Source organism: Mizuhopecten yessoensis, unplaced genomic scaffold (assembly GCF_002113885.1).
Source record: "Mizuhopecten yessoensis strain PY_sf001 unplaced genomic scaffold, ASM211388v2 scaffold2249, whole genome shotgun sequence".
Classification (NCBI taxonomy): domain Eukaryota; kingdom Metazoa; phylum Mollusca; class Bivalvia; order Pectinida; family Pectinidae; genus Mizuhopecten; species Mizuhopecten yessoensis.
The window spans coordinates 240566-255141 of NW_018404452.1; the positions used below are offsets into that span (position 1 = coordinate 240566).

Consider the following 14576-nt stretch of genomic DNA (forward strand, 5'->3'; position numbering starts at 1 on the left):
CTTAAAGCAGTATAGCCAAATACCCTTTTTGGCCCTGCCCCTCAGCCCCCTGGGGGGTCAGCCACACCATTTGTACAATTTTAAATCCCTGCCTCCCAGGAATGCTTTTGATCAAATATGATTGATATCCAGTGCACAGTTCTACAGAAGAAGTCGTTTGTAGCAATATAGCCAAATGGCCCCCTTTTGGCCCCGCCCCTTAGCCCCCTGGGGAGTCAGCCCCACCGTTTGTACAATTTTTAATCACCATCACCTAGGGATGCTTCCAGTCAAATATGGTTGATATCCACTTCTTAGTTCCAGAGAAGAAGTCGCTTAAAGCAATATGGGCAAATTGACCCCTTTTGACCCCGCCCCTCAGCCCCCTGGGGGGTCAGCCCCACCATTTGTACAATTTTGAATCCCCACCACCTAGGGATGCTTCCAGTCAAATTTAGTTTAGTTCCAACGCGTGGTTAAGAAGATCCTGGCGTTTAAAGAAATTGTTGACGGACGGACGGCCGGACGGACGGACGGGCGACAGACGGACGCCACGGTATGGCATAAGCTCACCTTGGTCCTTCAGACCAGGTGAGCTAATAATGATATTTGCAAAAGTTACACATACTTTGAATTAGAAATACTGAAAGGGGTTTACTCTTACGACACAAAAGGTCTAAATGGCCTGTATCACTCACTGAATATTTAATGATGGAAGCATTCTACAGCCCAACATGTGTTAAGAGACCACACATAGAAAGCCAAAGAAACCCTCACAAGCCAATCATTATTACTTTTGACTCATGATTCTCATAACTTTGAAGAATGTAGGTTCAGTTAATCTATTTGAACAAAATTGAGGGTCCTTGGCATCCAAGTTAACAATGTGCAAAATGCACTCAGGATCATGAAAATTATTTTAAAATTTAAACATATTTGACCCCAGTGAACTTGAAAGTGGTTCATGCAAGGTTGTTTAATTAAACAAACTTGATAGCTATTGATCACAGGCAGCTACATGCCAAATATCACGGCAAAGATCAAAGGATTGATGGATGACGCAACATAGCTTCAGTGTCAGTTAACAAGTGAGTTAAAACATTTCTCATCTATTCTCAGAAGCTACTTTCCTTACCTATTACAAAATCTTTCCCATTATTTAACTCACCCAAGGGCATACATCGACCCCCAAAGTCCGGCTATGATGCTGTATGTACTGATGTTATTCTCAAAACCCCTTTCTCTGAAAATACGCAATTCACATCCAAATGTGTTCACAGTATTATACACACCACAAGTTTGATCATTATTGTACATTTTGTCAAGATCAGATCAAATGCTTTCCTTATTTACTTCTAATTTCTCTCAAATATTCTTTTTGTTTATGATGGCTCCTTGCATAAAAATAAACTGCTTATTTGAAAGCAACAATTTTCCAAAACATATATTTCAAATTTTGCTTAAATGAATTTCTAAATTAAAACATTGCAACTTGCAGATAAATTCTGAAAAATTCATCAATGAAAATGAAATGGTTTACAAATACTTACTCAGCAATTTTGAATAGGAGGTCAAAAGTAGGAATGATGGCAGCACTGTCAGCGACTCCGATGATCACGAGACTGACAATATTCAGCCATAGTTCACTGTGAAATACAGCAACAGATTTACTCCATAAATAATAAACAATGATCATGGGATATGTCTAGAGGTGTTCAGAATGAATAGCTTCACTAGTTTACATTACTTAACGTTAACATTTGAAGATGAATCAATGACAAAGACTTACTTCAAGTTTTAGTTATTAACAGACCAAGGTCCTTATTAGTAATTTTAGTACAAAAACAGGCTCAAGGTCCTTGACATCAGTTTTTGTCATATAAACTTTTTATATTTAATTGTTTATTTTTCACGGTTTTACATAAACAATTTTGACATAATCATCATCATAATTATTTTTTTACATTCCTTTAGTTGCTATTAACCCTTTCACCACTGTAGACAATAATTGACTCATCCACATCAATAAATGGTAGAGTCTACTAAAGTTACATAGGGGTGAAAGGGTTAAAGAAAACAACAAATACTGACATACACAAAATTCACACAGACATATTAATTTTTGTCATAACTTGACCAAAGGTCCTAAACAGTCATTTAAGTTATAACTAAATGACTTGAGCCTAATTGTGTATATTAAGACTCAAGGTCTTTGGCAGTCATAGTAGAACTTATTTAAGTAAAGGTCATTGATGGTCATTTTAGTTATAATAAGGCTAGGCTCATGGTTTTAAAGTTATGATATATTTATTTTTAGTTGTTGAGACATGAAGGAGAAATAATCATGTATTAAATCATGATAATATGGCAATGCTACAACCATGGCTGAGAGATGTTTGGGCTTGTCAAACATTTACTATGTCTATGGTAAAACACCATCTAGTGGTGACCCACTGTGTGAATGGTCAGAACACACTTTAGTAGTGATGTATTATGTGCAGCACACAAAAAAGAGAGGATGGCAGGGCTGAAAACATGCAATAGCGTAAGTGTACTTGTCTTTGGACAGATGAATCAAATCTTTAATATAGGACCTGTAACAGTATCGTTATCAGTCAGAATAAAAATAAGTAACTTTTATATTCACTTCACATGACATCATATTATACTTGTGATAAGCCCAGGGGGCCTGTGCATAAAAATATGTCAAAAGTAGGGGGTGGGCTTATCACCAGACATGGGCTTATCACCAGATATGGGCTTATCACCAGATATGGGCTTATTACCAGATATGGGCTTATTACTAGATATGGGCTTATTACCAGATATGGGCTTATCACCAGATATGGTAATAAGCCCATATCTGGCGATAAGCCCAAGTCTGGTGATAAGCCCATATCTGATAATAAGCCCATATCTGGCGATAAGCCCAAGTCTGGTGATAAGCCCATCACCAGATATGGGCTTATTACCAGATATGGGCTTATCACCAGACATGGGCTTATCACCAGATATGGGCTTATTACCATATATGGGCTTATCACCAGATATGGCCTTATCACCAGATATGGCCTTATCACCAGATATGAGCCTGTGTATGTCTATAGAGTTCAATCAGGTCAGTCAGGTGAGTTAGAGTCACTTACTTATAATCTTTTTCAAATCCTAGGAGCGTAGAGGGACCGAGCAGCAACATTCCTCCCGTCGACATCAGACAGCCAAAGACAAGGATTATACGACTGTCCTTCTGTTAAACAATATTGTGTTACATTTTCATTAGTGAAATATTTGAAATTTATAATGTGGCTTAAACTTATACTCAAACAAAAAAATAACCATCAGGGAGTTGTAATTGCCACTAGATGTGATTTAAACGTATACTCAAACAAACCAAGGTGTCGGCCTCTGAAATTTCTGGTGAGGGAGATCTCCCTCGTCCACAGTTCCCATGAGAGAGAAAGTGTGTAAAATGTGACTGACACTGCTTTGTGTAAATTATCTTTCCATTTATCAAAATAACTCCTAAAAGTATTCATTTGATTTACACACACCGTGCAGTAACTAGGAGATCAGTTGACCACAGGATGTAGATTTTGATTTTGTGCGAGTTTGGACTTGAATGAGGGAGTTTCGAGGGAGATTGGTAAATTTTGGTAAAAACTCCCTACTAAGGAAGGGTTGACAGCTACTGACCACTCTGTCAGAAATCCAACCCCAAATCGGTGAAGCGATTGCATAAACAGCTGCCATCAGCAGAAAGAGGAGGCCGATCAGCTCCGAGCTCAGGTTGAACTGACAATGTAAAAAACATGTCATACTAAAAGAAATGTAAAGAATATTTCTCCTGTAGCTATAACTGATTATCATAGAAGCTAAATCTACAGGACATGTGAATAAATTCATTTTAACGCAATTTACTATAATTACTTACAACAACATACAGTGAAACCCCACTTCCTCAAACTCATGTCTTCTGCGTTTGTCCCCTTAGCAAAAAGTTTACATTACCTATAAATACATATTTACCTGTGGATATTTTTGCACTAATTTACTTAACATCAAAAATGCAAGCATGTCTACACCATGAGATTTTCCACTTTTACAGTACATCATTATTAAGAATTTAATGTCACAAATTTGTTGGTGTGTAATATCCAATGGGTGTTTCAGGTATGATACTATATATATGTTGCTCTTTTTTGTAGGGAAACACGATTATTTGTTTCTTCGAGGTTTATCATGTTTCAAGAGGACAAATCCCAAGTTCCACATGATTAATTCGGGCAAATATGTTTTATTATGGTAAAACAAAACTATAATCTAATAGTAAGGATGACCAGGTTGACGGTCCAATGTTGCTATCTGTTTCAGTCATTCGGAACCCAGTCGTCTGCTGGATAACAGAACTACTCGGTAGTGAAAACCTATCAATCAAACTTGCTGTTAAATAAGGTACTCTACCTCCTCTAAGTGAGGCTCCAGCGTCGGGTCCAGTATCGACCAAATTATTGCCGCAACAGTGATGGTCAAACAGTTGACCACTGTTTTGTACGACTTGATCATCAAAAACAGCGATACCCCTCCACTGGATGACACATGGTGGACAACTACAAAGAGGAGAAAATCACCGAAAATAGATACAAAGCAACACACTTGATGTTCTTACCTAGCATGATTGACATCACAGGGGCAAGGCACAGACTAACTCCCACCCCCTATATGCTTATGTAATGTCACTATGTAAGCATATAAGGGGTTGGTGTTAGTCTGTGTCTTCCCCCTGTGATTAACACTGGCAAACTGGATCTTGAAAAAAGTTTAAAATATATCATTATTACACCTATTTGGTCCTACTCCGAAGCCTTTGCAGACGCCAAATCTTTCATCTCACAAATTGTCTGACCTTGAATAAGCAATGCTTCATACTTACTATTAATCATGTAGAGTTGCATTTATGAGCTAAACCCTTTCACCACTGTAGACCATAATGGAATCATCCAGATCAATGTCAGGTAGAGTTTACGAAAGTTTCATGGGGGTAAAAGGGTTAAGTGATTAAGATTTACCGTATTTCCCCTATCAAGTAGCCTTGGCCTTATTAAGGACAATCTACACCAATTCAACAAAGGTTCTAGATATGTCCTAATATTAGCCTCAAATCATGGTGTCCTAACAAACCATGGAGTATCTACTGGATCAACTCTTCCCTGTTTTAAAGTTACTTCTCTAACAAGAGGCCCAATGGCCTTAGCGGTCACCTGAGTTATATCATAGGTACTGGTAGCTTTATTTGATTGTTTAGATGTGATGTGGAAATCAGCATGTAAACTAAGTGAAATACAATATTTGTCATGTCATCAAAGGATAATAATTTGAAAATATTGGTAAATGTTCCCTTTGGGGGCCCGCCCTAGCCCCTGGGGAGGGGGCAGGAATCCCAATTTTACAAAGTAATACTCTCATTCACCAACGATGATTCTGACCAAGTTTGAAAAATATCCATCTACTGGTTCTTGAGAAGAAGTTGAAAATGTAAAAAGTATAGGCAAGACGCACGACGGACGACGGACGATGATGGACGGAAAGCGATTAGAATAGGTCACTTGAGCAAAGCTCAGGTGACCTAAAAATGAGAAAAATGAAAAGTACTTTTTTCTTAAGAAGTTTGGGCAAACTTTGTGCTTACATTCATCAGTCGGAACAATCCAGTAGTTTAGGATGGTTGTCAGAAATATGATACCACCTATCACAGTAAACGGTAACAGGAAACCTCCCACCTGTTAACAGGAGTAAAGTATGTTATTGTTGTCAGAAATATGATACCACCTATCACAACAAACAGTAACAGGAAACCTACCACCTGTAAACAGGAGTAAAGTATGTTATTGTTGTCAGAAATATGATACCACCTATCACAGTAAACAGTAACAGGAAACCTCCCACCTGTAAACAGGAGTAAAGTATGTTATTGTTGTCAGAAATATGATACCACCTATCACAGTAAACGGTAACAGGTAACCTCCCATCTGTAAACAGGAGTAAAGTATGTTATTGCTGTCAGAAATATGATACCACCTATCACAGTAAACGGTCACTGAAATGAAACCTCAGCGTAAAAATCACAGGAGTTATCTCCCTTCATGATTAAAATAATATTTTGTACTCATTTATCACCGAAATGAAACCACAGCGAACAAATCACAGGAGTTATCTCCCTTTATGATTAAAATAATTCTTTGTTCTCATTTATCACTGAAATGAAACCTCAGCATACAAATCACAGGAGTTATCTCCCTTCATGATTAAAATAATACTTTGTACTCATTTATCATTGAAATGAAACCTCAGCATACAAATCACAGGAGTTATCTCCCTTCATGATTAAAATAATATTTTGTACTCATTTAAAACCGAAATGAAACCTCTGTGAACAAATCACAGGAGTTATCTCCCTTCATGATTAAAATAATACTTTGTACTCATTTATCACTGAAATGAAACCTCAGCGAACAAATCCAGGAATTATCTCCCTTCGAATAATAACCCCCCATTCTAAATAAGCAAAGCTCATGATTCCGACTGAAAGAGCAAACTCTTTCTATTTTTTTTCTAGTCTTTTTTCTAATTTCTGAAACTGTGTTCTTCTGATATTTAAGCAAAAAGATTTAAGCAATGGGTTTTAAAGATGTGAATACGTACCCCATAGAGAACCCCTCCGATGGCTGGCCCACACATAAAACCGAGTCCAACAAACACCTCACCTAATCCCTGTGGACACAAAGTAGCCTAGTGTCAGTAACACCAGGAATAAAATACCTACAACTAACTAAGTACGTCCAACACTGCAATCATATCACATGACAAATATTACGGGGTTTTAACTAGTTTTTTATGACATAAATATTATATATATTTATTCTGACAAAATTAATGTTTTACAATCCTTTGACAATCGGCAATGAAATAAAAAAAAACAATTAAATTAAACATGTTTCAAAGTTGTGAGGTTTAGATCTCATTTTTTTCTTTAAAACTGTATTTCTGTGCTTGGTTTTGCCAGTCTTCATCTAATATATATTCAAACTGTTAAACTGTGCTTGAATTCACAACATTTGAGGGAAGATTGTCGTTCCTATTGCATACATCAACATTCAACATGAAGATTCTCATAAAATCTACTGCCATTTACTGAGTGTGCTTATTAATCTGAGAAAGACAGAGTTAAATCAATAATGGCTTGATTTTTTTTTACAGAACAGTTCAGCATTTTTCAGCATTATCCTGAACAGTTCAGCATTTTTCAGCATTAACATGAACAGTTCAGCATTTTTCGGCATTATCCTGAACAGTTCAGCAGTTTTCAGCATAGTGCTGAACAGTTCAGCATTTTTCAGCATCAACCTGAACAGTTCAGCAGTTTTCAGCAGTTTTCAGTTAAGTTCAGCAAAATTCAGCATCTGTAGAAACTGTGTAAGCAATGGTTCAGCATCCAATTTTAGTTTCAGCAAATTTTCAGCAACAGTTCAGCAAATCCTCAGCAAAATTCAGCAAAATTCAGCATTGTTTTTTCATGAGGGTTGGTTATCAGGGCTGAATGTTCTATCAACAGCTAAGGTCATTTAAACCATTTCACCCCTAGGTAATTTCAGTAGACTTTATACCATACATTTATCTGGGCAAGTCCATTATGGTCTACAGTTGTGAAAGGGTTAAGGATGTGCCTCCATGTGTTTTGTGTATGAGTGCTTTTGCTTTGATCATGAGAAATTGTGTTTGGGGTGTTAATTTGGGGCCATTGAATTTGTCATTTTGGCAGATCCTCAAATTTTTTATCCCAAAAATGTTCCACTGTTCTACAATCAACTTCTATTTCCAGAAACAAAATGTCTCAACATACCTTTTGCACATCACTGAAAACCGTTCATGACTTTTACAACATATGACTCACAAACTTACAAATATGGTTCCAACAGTATCCTTAAACTCCTGAGCACACAGAGAAAAACTGGCAGTTTGGTTAGCACAGCAACCTAGAGCCATGGTAACGCGGAGTACAAAGCACATGGTGATAAAGACAGCAGTGCCTTCTGTCACGTCCACGTAGGTCATCATCCTGGAAGTGACAAATAGCAAAACTATAAACCAACATATTTCTGCCAAGTAAAATATTTGCCCGTCACAGTAAAATTCCATATTTGTTATGTGCTCATTTCGTTGAAAATGCTATGTTATGTAACCCAAACAGGATTACACACCTTCCAATTGTCATGGTAATCTGATTCCATTCCAAACAGGATGGCCCATGCATGGGCACCCTTTACTAATGAAAGTCCCAGACAGTTGCCATGGAAACCTGTTACTTACCCTAAAAAAGACAATGTGTGTCCAATAATTAAAGTCCAAGACATTTGTTATGTTAACTTAATATGGTACTTACCCAAACAGGATTGTGCACCCTCCACTTATAAAGGTCCCAGACAGTTGTTATGGTAATTTGTGGTACTTACCCAAACAGGATTGTGCACCTTCCACTCATAAAGGTCCCAGACAGTTGTTATGGTAACTTGTGGTACTTACCCAAACAGGATTGTGCACCCTCCACTTATAAAGGTCCCAGACAGTTGTTATGGTAATTTGTGGTACTTACCCAAACAGGATTGTGCACCCTCCACTTATAAAGGTCCCAGACAGTTGTTATGGTAACTTGTGGTACTTACCCAAACAGGATTGTGCACCCTCCACTTATAAAGGTCCCAGACAGTTGTTATGGTAACTTGTGGTACTTACCCAAACAGGATTGTGCACCCTCCACTTATAAAGGTCCCAGACAGTTGTTATGGTAACTTGTGGTACTTACCCAAACAGGATTGTGCACCCTCCACTTATAAAGGTCCCAGACAGTTGTTATGGTAACTTGTGGTACTTACCCAAACAGGATTGTGCACCCTCCACTTATAAAGGTCCCAGACAGTTGTTATGGTAACTTGTGGTACTTACCCAAACAGGATTGTGCACCCTCCACTTATAAAGGTCCCAGACAGTTGTTATGGTAACTTGTGGTACTTACCCAAACAGGATTGTGCACCCTCCACTTATAAAGGTCCCAGACAGTTGTTATGGTAACTTGTGGTACTTACCCAAACAGGATTGTGCACCCTCCACTTATAAAGGTCCCAGACAGTTGTTATGGTAACTTGTGGTACTTACCCAAACAGGATTGTGCACCCTCCACTTATAAAGGTCCCAGACAGTTGTTATGGTAACTTGTGGTACTTACCCAAACAGGATTGTGCACCCTCCACTTATAAAGGTCCCAGACAGTTGTTATGGTAACTTGTGGTACTTACCCAAACAGGATTGTGCACCCTCCACTTATAAAGGTCCCAGACAGTTGTTATGGTAACTTGTGGTACTTACCCAAACAGGATTGTGCACCCTCCACTTATAAAGGTCCCAGACAGTTGTTATGGTAACTTGTGGTACTTACCCAAACAGGATTGTGCACCCTCCACTTATAAAGGTCCCAGACAGTTGTTATGGTAACTTGTGGTACTTACCCAAACAGGATTGTGCACCCTCCACTTATAAAGGTCCCAGACAGTTGTTATGGTAACTTGTGGTACTTACCCAAACAGGATTGTGCACCCTCCACTTATAAAGGTCCCAGACAGTTGTTATGGTAACTTGTGGTACTTACCCAAACAGGATTGTGCACCCTCCACTTATAAAGGTCCCAGACAGTTGTTATGGTAACTTGTGGTACTTACCCAAACAGGATTGTGCACCCTCCACTTATAAAGGTCCCAGACAGTTGTTATGGTAACTTGTGGTACTTACCCAAACAGGATTGTGCACCCTCCACTTATAAAGGTCCCAGACAGTTGTTATGGTAACTTGTGGTACTTACCCAAACAGGATTGTGCACCCTCCACTTATAAAGGTCCCAGACAGTTGTTATGGTAACTTGTGGTACTTACCCAAACAGGATTGTGCACCCTCCACTTATAAAGGTCCCAGACAGTTGTTATGGTAACTTGTGGTACTTACCCAAACAGGATTGTGCACCCTCCACTTATAAAGGTCCCAGACAGTTGTTATGGTAACTTGTGGTACTTACCCAAACAGGATTGTGCACCCTCCACTTATAAAGGTCCCAGACAGTTGTTATGGTAACTTGTGGTACTTACCCAAACAGGATTGTGCACCCTCCACTTATAAAGGTCCCAGACAGTTGTTATGGTAACTTGTGGTACTTACCCAAACAGGATTGTGCACCCTCCACTTATAAAGGTCCCAGACAGTTGTTATGGTAACTTGTGGTACTTACCCAAACAGGATTGTGCACCCTCCACTTATAAAGGTCCCAGACAGTTGTTATGGTAACTTGTGGTACTTACCCAAACAGGATTGTGCACCCTCCACTTATAAAGGTCCCAGACAGTTGTTATGGTAACTTGTGGTACTTACCCAAACAGGATTGTGCACCCTCCACTTATAAAGGTCCCAGACAGTTGTTATGGTAACTTGTGGTACTTACCCAAACATGATTGTGCACCCTCCACTTAAAAAGGTCCCAGACAGATGTTATGGTAACTTGTGGTACTTACCCAAACAGGATTGTGCATCCTCCACTGATAAAGGTCCCAGACAGGTACATAAACTTGAGACCAACAATGGGGATCTACAAAGTATGAAGACCACTATATAAGTCATCTAATTCTTATATATGTATTTTTATTTCTCACTTTTTATGATATTTGATGTTACTAATATTGACCTCTCTAAGTCAGTTGAGTTTACAAGACAAAAATATACAATTCATACAATTGATTTAAATATTCAATACAATATCAAGTCCTTGCAGAAGTTGTCTTTTCAGGCAGCTTTTGGTCCTAAGTCACCTTGCTAATACATTTGTACCTCCATATGTGTGCATTCCTATATGAGAGGTTTGAAGTATAATGGTATTACATTTTGCTGAAGGACCGGGCTTACAATGTCATTTCTCTAATCACCTCATTAGAATCATGGATGTATTAGAACAGACAATGTAGCACCCACCCAGACCATTTTATACTCTTCATGGTTAATTGGAGTTGCCTGGATAGACATAAAGACTTTCCTTTGGAAATTGCATGCTTCAATGACCTCAAGGGTTGAACCTTAGCTGTGTTTAAGGCTAGTGGGTAAGTACTTGGCAAAATCCAGCTAATACATAGTCTCAATATCAATGCCAACAGATAGGGATATGGTCTTAGCTTCAATAAGAGAACTTTAAAGGGGCTGGTCGTGGAAAAAATTACAAAATAAGTGGGTCTAAATGCGTTCTCTGGCCTTCCAAAAGTTATACCACGGTAATCTGATGGTTGAGTTCTGCTTGCAATGTCCAGTTTTGACCACTGAAATCTCGGGGAAGTCCCGCGTAAATTTAGCGCAGATCTATTTATATATGTCACGTGGTTGTTTCGAAAGTGAGGCAGTGAAGATAACAACAATAGCACGCCGTCATGTGCCATGTCGGACTCAACTAGCGGACAAGACAGCAATTCTATACGTAAATAATTGTTTTCAAAAGTCATGTATGATGCAAGTGTAGTATTCCTATCTATATGTTGTTGTTATATATAACGTTATTGATACCTCGCGCCGCGATGTTTACATTTGGCCTTGTTGATGACGCGCGTTTGGTAAAATTACATCACTGATCTGGGTCAATTGAGAGTTTTAGACTGTCAGGTGACGATTTAGGATTTCTTTAATATAATTATATTATTTACAACAATTACATCATGTTCGAAGAATAATTTTCCTTTATCTGTGTGAAAACCTCGGTTAATTCTCTATGAGTAGGTCAGGGTACAGAGAAACAGTCGTCAACAACCTATTTTGTCATTCAACTAAAATTTAAAAAAAAAAAAAATTGAAATGTTCATGTGAAGACAGACAGCTATGATGTATGTAAAATGTATTTAAGTTAGGAGAGGGCCTAATTAAGTTGTAAGAACTTGTGCCGAATCCTTTTTGTCATTTTCAAGGCAATACAAATATGTTTAAACCAACCGTGAGATAAAACTCTGTTTCAGTAAAATACAACAAGGAATGGTCGTATGGCACAGTGGATAGCACACAGGCTTGTTTGACGATTGTTGTAAATAAAGGAAAGATTAGTTTTTTACCAACACATTAAGGTGGTATTAATAGTTTTACTCTTGCCGAAATTTGTCTGCATATATATATCTATAAATCAAAAAATGTACTTCAAGTACAAAAAAAAAAAAATGTTTGTCCATATAGTTTTCCTGCCAGACATGCAGACATCGCAAACAATATTGGTATTTATAAGTTATATATATATATATATATATATATCCACACATGCTATATTTAATTCCAACCCAAACGTGCTAAAAACGTTAACAGTCTGGTTGGTATATGTTTATAAAACCACTTTTTCATACAGTAGTAATAATATAGTGTAGGTACAGGGGACAGGGGAATTCTACCCCAGGGTGAAACATCTGGATTAATCCAATCTCATGTACATGTTATGGCAAAGAACAACATACAAATTGGTTTGGGTGAACATAGACCATGATTTATTGCGCATTACATAATTACAAAACAGTAATAACAATAAAGCAGTATCATTATTTGTTTCCGTAGTTTAAACTTAAACTATGGTCCTCCTACTACGCTAATTCTACATTATCTACAATATAACAAACAAAACTAATGTAATTAAAGATAAAAAATTGGGAAAGTAAGGGTGGGTGGGAATTTAGAAAGAAGGTCAAAAATCAAAGCTGCTGCCGCCTCGCCAGAGAATTTAAAAGTGATGAGGCGGTAGCTTGGGATATCAGATGCTGACCATGGGGGTTCTCCCCAGTAGGGATCTTTCTTTACATTGGTCAGCCATGGACCCTTATCTTAACTTGGCTTAACTCTATTGGTCAGCTTTGACCAGACAAGTGCCAAATTAGGTATGTATTTTCTGAAGAAGTCCGAGAGCCTTCTGGGAGTAATAAGATATGTTGATACATAAATGCAGAAAGGTTCCGAAAGAAAAGACCAATGTAAACATAGCCTACATAGGCACAGGCAGTCAGACTGCATGATCGGACAGCAGTCTGATCGCCTGCTGCATGCAGAGCTACACATGCATAGCTACACATGCATAGCTACACAAAATTTTATGCAAATAAAATTGCCTACCATCAAAGTATTAATAACATATTAAGTCTTAATATTTTCGTCAGCTTAGCAAACAGAAGCTGTAACATCGACAAGGTTATACAGTTCCCAGTTTACATGGTGTTACAGTTATTCACCCCATCAAACAAGTTTATACAGTTCCCAGTTTACATGGTGTTACAGTTATTCACCCCATCAAACAAGATTACACACTCACACTTTGTTCAGTCTCTGTCACGAGCCTTAAGATACTTATAAACTATACAACAAACATGGCGACTTTTGAATACCTACACAGCACTAGATTCAGGACAGAATTTTTCCCTATTCACTCTGCATTCCATCAAACTGCTCTTGATGAGAACTAAGTATTATGGAAGTGTACTTTGGAAGAAGACAGAATTGTTGAAAGATCAAGGCAAGATATTGAAAGAAAATAACATTAACATATGAACAAAGAGTGAAAGCCCAATATATACACAAATGTCTGCCCTCCACAGAGTATGAAATACAAAAATTGTGATATGCCCAGACAAAGTGATGCACTGACGGAATGACAGTGCTAACCCAAAGTACTGTCTTTTACTGTAGTACCGGTGTCATATAAGATAAGTATCCCTCATAGGATAAGTATCCGGATACTAAAACTGGCCATAGGATAAGTATCCCCCCATAGGATTAGTATCCCCCCAAATCATATTAAACTTTTACTGTACATAGGTGTTGGATATATTGATTTTATCTAGGAGGAAGTATTAATGAACATTATTTTTATAGCTGGATGCTTACAAGAAACTTTTGACGGTATACATTAGAGGAATATTGGATGTGGTGCATGGTGTTAGCTGTTTGAGGGCGATTGTTTAATTTAAGGGTAACAATTAATGATGTAGAATGAGTGAAAAATGAACCTAAATAGCTTATACACATGTTTTAATTTATCATTCTTACACAAACATTAATGGTTTACTGTATATAGAGCTTTAATTTAACTAATTAATACAAAATTACGATATTATATATTTAAAATATAATATAGTGATCTATAGTCATAATCTTGACATGCTGGGTTACAGTAAACATACATGCAGTTTGGTTGCCTATTAACATTTTTTAACATTCATATATGTAGGTGTTTAATGTGTCCATCTTCTTACCTGGTGAGTCTTTCACCAACAATGACAATGGGGAGGGGTGGCCATGGGGGCAGTCATGAATGGAGGTGTGATATCTACACTCCACAGGCTAGCCATGGACTTGACAGGTGTAGGTTTATATACAGACTGTATGTATTAATTAATGCTTATGAAATAACTATGCCTATCTATGTGAGAACACAATTATTATTAATTGTCATTATTTGATCAAAATCAAATATAAAGAGTTAAATTCATTAAAGGGTAGTA

The 14576-nt window shown here is 37.7% G+C and overlaps 1 protein-coding gene across 5 annotated transcripts in view; it reads right to left on the minus strand.

Annotated features, from left to right (window-relative positions):
- Positions 1-14576, minus strand: part of LOC110445356 (MFS-type transporter SLC18B1-like) — a 50688-nt gene that overhangs the window by 6043 nt on the left and 30069 nt on the right. For 4 of the 5 annotated variants that reach the window (XM_021489918.1, XM_021489919.1, XM_021489920.1 and 1 more), the window contains exons 4-12: positions 10587-10660; positions 7936-8092; positions 6679-6747; positions 5666-5756; positions 4441-4586; positions 3673-3771; positions 3126-3226; positions 1530-1625; positions 1148-1222 (exon numbers count right to left, since the gene is read on the minus strand). In XM_021489918.1, the coding sequence (XP_021345593.1) occupies positions 1148-1222; positions 1530-1625; positions 3126-3226; positions 3673-3771; positions 4441-4586; positions 5666-5756; positions 6679-6747; positions 7936-8092; positions 10587-10660 (908 nt within the window). Of the gene's footprint in view, positions 1-1143; positions 1223-1529; positions 1626-3125; positions 3227-3672; positions 3772-4440; positions 4587-5665; positions 5757-6678; positions 6748-7935; positions 8093-10586; positions 10661-14576 lie in introns of those variants that run through there. The other variant, XM_021489922.1, reaches the window with a different exon arrangement.